Source organism: Daktulosphaira vitifoliae, unplaced genomic scaffold, assembly GCF_025091365.1.
Source record: "Daktulosphaira vitifoliae isolate Bord-2020 unplaced genomic scaffold, ASM2509136v1 Scaffold_5, whole genome shotgun sequence".
In the NCBI taxonomy this organism is placed as follows: domain Eukaryota; kingdom Metazoa; phylum Arthropoda; class Insecta; order Hemiptera; family Phylloxeridae; genus Daktulosphaira; species Daktulosphaira vitifoliae.
In genome coordinates this window covers 24,757,974-24,767,515 of record NW_026099576.1, presented here as the reverse complement: position 1 = coordinate 24,767,515, position 9,542 = coordinate 24,757,974, and the positions used below count along the sequence as shown (strand labels likewise).

Here is a 9,542-nt window from a genome sequence, read left to right as displayed (position 1 = left end):
TTTTTTAAAATTAAACACTATCTAAAGATTTGCATCGAAGCGTTTATTTTTGATAGTGATTTTAATCACTGTCAGATATCATTTACTTGATCCAACTATGCCACGTCACCACTGTGCCGCGACCCCCCTGTGCTGGGTTTTTTTATAAACTTTTATGTCTGTTTTCACCATGAAGATAAAATAAAGTTCGACATTTTTTTTTTGCATAATAAAGTATATTACATTAGCTTTAATTTAAGATATATATAAAAGTGTCAGACTTTCCGGAACACTTTCAAAATTTAAGTTGAAAAAGTTCTACTTTCTACATGCATTTTTTAGATTTGAACCCCCCTCGTATATTGGGAAATGGTCGGATTTAAAAAAACAGTATGTCAAATGAAAGATGTATATAAATACTACTCCTCATGAAAAAATTGTACTGATCCATACATTTTTCAAAAAGTTATAGCATAATAAAGTTAAAAATGTAAAATACAAAATCGAAAATTTTCACACAAAAATAGCATTCGGTAGCCATTTTCACCGTGAAGATAAAATAAAGTCCGAAATTTTTTTTTTGCATAATAAAGAATATTACATTAGCTTTAATTTAAGATATATATAAAAGTGTCAGACCTTCCGGAACATTTTCAAAAGTCAAGTTGAAAAAGTAAATTTTTTGTAAAAAAGTTGTCATTTTAAATCCCCCCCAGTGGGCAGGTAAAGGGTTAAATTTATGAAAAAAATATACCAAAAAAAAGGTAATGATATTACACATTTATATAAAAAAGAATTACATATATTCTTTATGTATATTGATATGTTCATTTTTGAAAAAGTGATTTTTAAATTTGTAATTTTTTTGGAGGTTTCCCCCATTTACGGGGAACGAGAGAATTTTTTTTAATTTTTAAGGGTAATGTCTTCGACTAGACACGATTTGTGATATTTTGACGTATCATTTAAAGAAATCGTATCGGTGAGAGCTGAGAAAAAGTGGTAACAGACACAAAAAAAAAAAACACATCTTAGTAAAAGCAATACCTTCTCAGCTTCGCATCGAAGCTAATAATAAGAAATAAAATTTACTTACTTATTATAAATTTATTAAAAACATGTTTGTAATTTATTTTTAACATGTGATTAATATTAAAAGTTTTTATAGTGACTTTAAAAAATTCCTTTTGACTATCTAATTTTGCTAGATATTCTTCTACTTGATTCAGGTTCACATCCAATTCATTAACATAATTATTGATAATGTCCTTTGTAATGAGCTCATATAAATTAATAACGTCAACTTTGTTTTTATACAAAAATAATTTTAATGAATTCATTATTTCAGTGATTGATAATTTGAGATTTGGTTGATTTTTATTAATAAAATTATTAAGGCATTCATAAGTTTTTTTTGAAAATGAAAAAAAAACTTCAGTTGGACCATCACCAAATAGATTCATATTTACAAACTGTTGAAAATATTCAATTATTCTCTCACCAAGAGAAATGATTTTTTTATAGAATTTTGAAGGTTCTGTTTGGATACCATGAAAATCATAAATGTATGTTGATGAACTAAGAACTCTGATAAAGAGTCTTACAAGTAAAGCAATAGGACGAAATGTTGCTGTTAATTTTAGTGTATAAAATATTTCTTTATCTTTTCTATAAAAAGTATACTTGATATATCTAAATATATCAAAAAGGGTCAATCGACTTTCATCAGGACAATTTACTGCAAGGGGTGCAGTCCGTTTTTTATTCGTATTATTCGTCCGTTTATTAACAATGGATATTGTTTATCCTGAGAATTTCTCATTATTTCTTTTTCAGAAATATCACAATTTCTGGTTATTAAGTCATAAAATATTAAATTTTTTGGTAAAAGCTCCAAATATTTAGATCTTTTAATAGCATTACTAAAAACATTGTATAGTTTACTTAGTCCTAATTTTTTCGTATAATAATCAGTGTCATTTTGTTGCTTATCAGTTTGTATTAATCGATTTTTAAGTTTTTTTGCAACATGTTGAATATTTTCGGGAGTATATTCACCTGATTCGTTGTAATCAGGACAATAAATAAATATTTGGTCATATATCACATTTCTGCAAAGTTTTAATATCTTTTTCTTTAACTGTTCTAATAAAAAATCATGAACCATCTTGTAACCTTTAAGAATACTTGAAGTTTGATTTGACAAATCATATATTCCTTCATTATTTCTAGCATAAAAATCTACATATTCGGATACGTTATTTAAGTATAAATTTACTGACATCAATTCTGTTGAGTATAAAGTTTTATCAGTTTCTCTTAAAACATCTAACATTACTAGTATGATTTCGCCATGATTTTTTATTGCATCGTCATACTTGCTTAAACTGTGCACATCATATTTTTTTATATTTTTACTCATTTCCATTAAATATTGATTGTTATGACTAAAATAATTTAACATATACATTATAAAATTACACTGTAAATAATAAAAGGATAATCCAAGCGTTAAATGAATGTGGATTAATGATATAATTTTTAAAATAATCATTTTTTGTTATATTAACATAAACACTAACAGAACATTAATACTAAAATAAGAATTACTTTAGATATTTTTTTGTACTTTTTGAAGCTATTTTATATATTTTTAAATCATTTTTTATTTTTAATTATATACCATTTAATAAATAGAATTTATGAAGCTATTTGTATAAGTGCTTTTAAAGTCATCCATAAATATATATTATGGCAATCATTTGAATAGTTTAATAAATGAATAATTATGTACAGCTAAATAATAAAATGTATAAATATAGATAATAGAATATGTATACCATTGTCCAGAGTGGAGAAAAACAAATGTTTTTTTTTAATTAAAAAAATGGTTTTACTTTTAATAAACCATTATTAAAATGTTTTTATCATAATATTTTATTCGTTTTAAACAAGCCTTAATCTTCATTTATTCAATTTTAAAACAAAAAAAACTATTACAGATGGGTTGCAATACAGTGGGGATGTGACATAATTATAGATGATTCTGACAGTTGTTAGCATAAAAAAAAAAAACGCTGCGATGAAAATCTGTAGACGCTGTTTTATTTTAAGTAATTTGTGAACTAATCCATAAACAAAATTAGCTCCTCTTTCCTTCATTATTTCTAATCAGTAGTTCTATGATTTACAAGTATAATTTATTAATAATTATCCATCAATTAAATATAATATGAAATTAATATTGAATAAATTAGTATTGTAATTTTTACGAAGAAATTATAAATTTTTATGAAGTATTTATAACTATTACTTTTATGACAAATGTATAAAAAAGTTGAAGGATTTTTGTTAACAAAATTGTTTGTTATTTATAAATAAATGTACTAGTCTACAAGGAATTTTCATCCGAGACCAAAATATATTTTTCTAAAACTATTTTTGCGCCTATTTTAAATCTGTAATTTAAGTTTCACATATGACTTATATAATAATAAATATTTAATTTTGATTATTAGGTTTCGTATGAATAACCATATTTTAATTAAAAAAAAATTGAAAAAGTTCTACTTTCTAAACGCATTTTTAAAATTTGAACCACCCATGTATAAAAGGAAATCATCTAATTTTAAAAAAAAGTAAGTCGAATAAAAGAAATATATTTCCCCTATTTACGGGGAACAAGGGAAATTGTTTCAAATATTGGGGATAATTTTTTCGACTAGATACAATTTTTGATTTTTTGACGTTTCATTAAAAGTGATTGGTTGGTGAGAGCTAAGAAAAAGTGGTAAAAGACACAAACAAATAAAAAAAAATACATTATAGTAAAATTAATACCTTCTCAGCTTCACTTCGAAGCTAAAAGAATTGTCTTTTACATAAAATAAAATATTGAAGTATTTTTAAACAAATAACAGTGAACTACTTAGTTTATTGATAGCTATTGATATATCAGGTATGAGAAAAAATAGGTAGAGCAATTAAACGAAAAAATTCTCAATTTTATATTTAGATTCAGTAATGATTAATTAAAATAACAACTCATTGTCTTACTAATGAAACGTATATTTAATAAATTTTTTAAATCAAATTATTATAATAATGTATCTAGTATTATAAGTAAAAAAAACTACTTCGCTTTACTAATTTAGTAAACTATTTATTTTTGTTACAATTATAACTCTTATCTCATGTTATTTTTAATAGTTTTCAGTGATTCTTTAAACTTTTCTACGGTACAAACCAGTACCAATCTCTTAAATTTCAATAACATTCCTGTTGTGTACTTTCATACTGTTGTATTTTTTTTTACTATATTTTGAATTTTGCTTTGTTTGGATAAATGGCTTGTCTAAAATAAGGAATCTTTATTTCGGAAAAATTGAAAAAAAAAAACAATTACAGCTATGATAAACATTTTACTAAATTATTCTAGTACATTTTAATAAAATATAAACATAAATTTGTTTTTGAATTGAGGAGTTGCCTAGCTAAGTTAGTTATCTCATTTTTTATGTTTGCTTTGATGCAAAATTAAGAAGGTATCGTTTTTACACAGGGCTGAGCTGATAGTAAATATTAGCTGATATATGCAATTTCGATTTTTTTTAATTCAATATTTTGTACGATATTATAAAAAAATGTATTCTGATAGAACAATTCAATATTTTTAAAATTATCATAATTGTATTAAATAAATTTATTCAATTGAGGTTTTAAACACGAGTTGAACTTTTTCTAAACGTATATGATATCACTGAGCAAAGCTAAGCGTCATTGTACGATCCAGTTTCTTAATCAGTACCTCAGATCTGGTTTCTTCAGCTGACATTAATTCTCTTTAACGCCGTTCGCAGATATTGCGTTCGATAAACATTTTGCACCTAATCCTTCACAAAATCTAGCGCGAACACACTGTTTTTGCTACCTTAGCTAGTTAACTAGTTACGAAAAAAAAGTTATAACGAAATTGGCCAACCCATTCATCAATTTTTCAACATTCATTTTATGTATAACATAATAAACAAAAGATAACACCAAATTATTTAAATTCGATGCGAAGCTGAGAGAGTATTAATTTTACCATGATGTGCATTATATTTTTAAGGTCTGTGACTTCTTGCGCTTGTCTTCCATTGGACTGATTTTGGTCAACGATACGTTTGTAGTATCACATTTTAATACACGTAATAAATAATACATATACTTAAAAAAATCATATCACCAAATCAGTGGTCCTCCATGGATAAGATGAATAAAAAATAATACCCTTTACCACCCTCCTACGCATTCCATAAAACGCTCACGTAAAAGATTCTATCACAGTTTTTCGGGCTATAAAAGGCCATTCTCCCCTAAATTCGGGTGCTCTTCAGCGCTCTCGCTTTTTGCTACAACTGCGATTACGTGTCTCTCTGGAGTTCTCAATCAACGTACACAAATGTATGGTTCGCTCTTGGTTACAATTCTATATCAAATTTACATCGTTTTTATTTTCCATTCCTAATCGCTGGGATTTACAAGAAATATTATACATCTTATTTTCAGTCGAATACTTTTGGTAATACATATGTTCCATCACATATAAAATATTGGTATTTATTTATTTTTTATATATATACACACTTCAAAAAAATACATAATTAGATTGCATGGTATTCTATTACTTATTGAAGTGCCACAACCTCGCTGGACAGAGTACTAGCACAATAATATCGTAGTAAAAATTTCAACTAATTATAAACGTTCTCTTAAGTGTCTCTCCACTTATCGAATAGCTCGTCTGATCTCAGCCACAGTGCGGGCCATCAGAGTGTAGGACACTTACATAACTTATTACGCATTACTTACCTATATTTTTTATTATACACCTTACACGTTTTAAAATACATAATTAGATTGAATTGTATCTATTACTTATTGTACTATCCATTTTTAGTACTAACTGAAAGATCATTAAGTGAAGCAGTAAGCAGAAGCAACATTTTTATGCCTTTTTATATTAAATATAACCCATTTATATAGATTAGTAGTATCACGACCATTTACTGTTATCTGTTTATTACTCGATTGTGTTAGTTATTACAGATTATTTTACTTTAATTAGCTGTTTTGTCATAACCGAATTATTCCTTACAGTTATTACGTTTGGTTCTTATCAATGCATTTTTTATACATTTTTCTCAGAATTGTTTAAAAGAATCACATCAATAATTTATAAATATAATTAAATATATTTATTATATATTTAATTTGAAGACTAATAGACAATGATTTATAGACTACTGAATAATGATCGGTGTACGTATATTTGTGCAATACGATTTAACGTAGTAAATTCCCCAAGTACGATTGAAAATCATGTTGAAAGGAATCGTTCAAAAAGTTACAAAAAAATTATGAGTGCAATGTTAAAAGAAGTTTATGGAAAATCGTAGGAATAATAGGAAAACTATAACAATGATATAAATATAAAAATAAAATTAATTAATTAAATGGAAATAATTAACCATGAGTTATATTTTAGGCACATCAGATAAAAAATATAAGTAAATGAGAACGTAAATAAAACCATATATATAATTTTCTTTAATATTGTTATCCAAATGTAGATAACCACCAATTATATATTGTCTCTCCCCTTTGATATTCCCCCTTTATTCCAAACGGACATGCTGCAATACATAAATGTAACGCATACATATATTAAAAGAAATAAATAGACTAACAAAGAATTAATACAACGTATACATAATGGAACAATAATTACGAAGTGGGCAACTTGACTATTTTAACTACGGGCCGCATTGTCCAGTTGACAACGTAATAATAAACCGCTATCAGTAGGTTGTCGCCGGCACCGATTAATAAAGCGATAAATGTATGCGACGACTCGAAGCTTATGCACATACGAGAAAAACCGGCTATACCATTCGTCCTCTTGAACAGTAGCACCGGTCATTAGAATAATCACCTTGATTTCTGGCGACTGTTCTATTGATATAAGGGCAGGTAGATCATTACCCCAACTGTAAATAGGAGACAGTAATAGTTCAGGTCCATTCCAATATTGTCCGTGTTTTACCAGCTAGCTGTGTAGAAGTCCTCTCGACGCGCAATTAGCTGGATTTTAACACACGAATATATATTTATACACATACAATGTATAAATAAAGATTTACTAGATTACAATTTTCAGTATCGCTACGTTACGTTCATTAGTGTAGCTAATTCGTTTCACCTTTTTACTCTCAAGAAAGCATCCCAAGAGAAGTTTTCACTTGAATAAAGTTGACACCCAAATAAGATATAAGATATGAAAATAAAAAATATTTTATAACAGATAAATGGAGATACATATATAACTAACGAAAACCAAAGAAAATTTCTTAAAAAAGTTATTGTTTTAAGAAAAATTGTGTGACCATCGTTAAAAGAATCATTCTGTGTATTTTTAGTTTTTTTTAAACGTAAAACATAAATTATGAATATTATATCTACCAATAATAATTATTTAATCGTTATAATATGTTATTTTTTTTCTGTTTTCAGTTTTTTAAAATTTAGTACTATTAAAATACTAAAAGTATACATTCATATTTGATGAAAAATGTTTAATATGTGTTGACGACTTGTATATATTATTTATTGCACTTATTTTTTTATTGTTATCTAATAACAGCCGTTAGTGTACGTTCCACATTTTTGTAAATAAAATAAAACAGGAATACAAATTAAAACTCGTTGACAAAAAAAATAAGAATATAAAGAAATATTTTCTTTGATAATAGAGAAAGATGGTGTAGGGTTGTAAGGAAAAATTATTTTGGATAGATTTTACTGTTTAACTTTTATTTAACCAGATTTGTAACACATATCTAATAAAGTCACATGTCAAATCATTTAAAATGTGTAGGTTTTGGTTGTATGTTATTATGGCTTTGACATCAGCAAAGTTAGCATGAATAATGTTTTCATTTGTTAGTTGGTCAGGTGTATACTGTAATAAAAATAAAATAAGGGAAAGCGATAAGATAGAGATAGTAGGAAAGGGATTATAAGTTATTTGGATTGTGTTAAATTTATTCATATCATCTTAATCCTACCTCTTACCCACTCTGTCCTATTTCTTAACATTACATGAATATAGTGCGTGTCTTAAGACTACACTTACCTTGATATCCAAATGGATTCGTAGATAGATGGTGAATTGTGATGTTCCTTGTTGACGTCGATATTTTAAGTTAATTTAAATAAATAAAAATACTGATATGAGGTGCAACATACTGAGTTTATTTCTATAACTTTTATTAATTATTTTAACAAATATATATGTCTTATAATTAAAATTAACAAAAGTAACGTGAATTTTACATTATTAACTTTTAATATGAAAGTGTAAGATTATGGGGGAATAATAAGTGAAAATGAAAGTGAGAGTATGCGAGAGAGATAAAAAGAAAGTAAAAGTGTCTGTGCTAATTTTACTAGCCCTTTTATATTAAACTAGTTGGTAAGGTGATGAAGGGAGGCTAGTTTTTCTTAAAAATTTAACTATTTAATCTTGCCGTCTGTTCGGCGCCACAGATACGCTTATGGTAATTAAAAAGATGGACATTAATGTAAACATCGCTCCAAATGAACGATGTATTTGTAAAAAGTAATAAAATAATAGTCGTTCAGAAAAGTATTTAAAATTGATAATTATTTGTGTAAAGATTATTCTAGAAGTTTCTCGAATAATCTCGAAACTTCTATTTTGATTTATTACAATACAGAAAAAATAATAATAGTGAAGAGATCGCTTCTTGGGGACACCTGCATTCATTATTTTTATATTTGAAAAAGAACAAGACCAATTATTGCAGTGTAGTTGCGTTCATGCAAAAAGGATTTGTAAAGGAGAAATAATAAAGTAGTCAAATAATATTTTAATATCATCATGATAAGGAAATATGAATACAAACTATTTATTTATATTGAAAATAAATTTATAAGACAATAATAATAATAACAAAAACATCACGATAAACTATCTTTCTAAATTTATTATTAGTATACTGGTTATTTTATGACATACTTGGTATTCGTAGTATAAAATAATATTGTAACGTAATAATTTTAAATATTATTTTGATTAGAGATAATTCACTATTATATTTGAATGATTAAACACTTTATTTAAACATTTTGTTTTTGCAAAATGTTAATGGTTTTAAAGATTTGTAAGTAATGATAAAAATATACTAAATAAACTTTAGACCTTATACTTTAATGCAATCCTAAACTTTTAAGATTAAAAATGTTACAATCAAACCAATAAATTAAAAATAACAAATTTTGCATAATTTTTTTTATTTTTAATAAATCATTGTATCAAACATCACAAATATAACTTAAAATCTAAAAATTTTTACCGATAATTTAATTATGTACATCATGTTTATTTTGTCGAATAATAAAATTATTATTATTATTTAATTTATCAATATTGTATATGTATATGTATTTCAATATTTATTTCATAATGCAGGAAAAATAATAATTGACGTATAATATAT

At 25.7% G+C, this 9,542-nt stretch overlaps 1 protein-coding gene across 1 annotated transcript in view; it reads right to left on the bottom strand.

Moving 5' to 3' along the window:
• The window catches only part of LOC126907797 (uncharacterized), a 5,855-nt gene extending 3,294 nt beyond the window's left edge, over nucleotides 1–2,561 (bottom strand). The window contains exon 1 of the mRNA XM_050689401.1: nucleotides 1,076–2,561. Coding sequence (XP_050545358.1) covers nucleotides 1,715–2,533 — 819 coding nt within the window. The 5' untranslated portion in view covers nucleotides 2,534–2,561 and the 3' untranslated portion in view covers nucleotides 1,076–1,714. The remainder of the gene's footprint in view (nucleotides 1–1,075) is intronic.
• Between the last annotated feature and the right edge of the window lie 6,981 nt (nucleotides 2,562–9,542).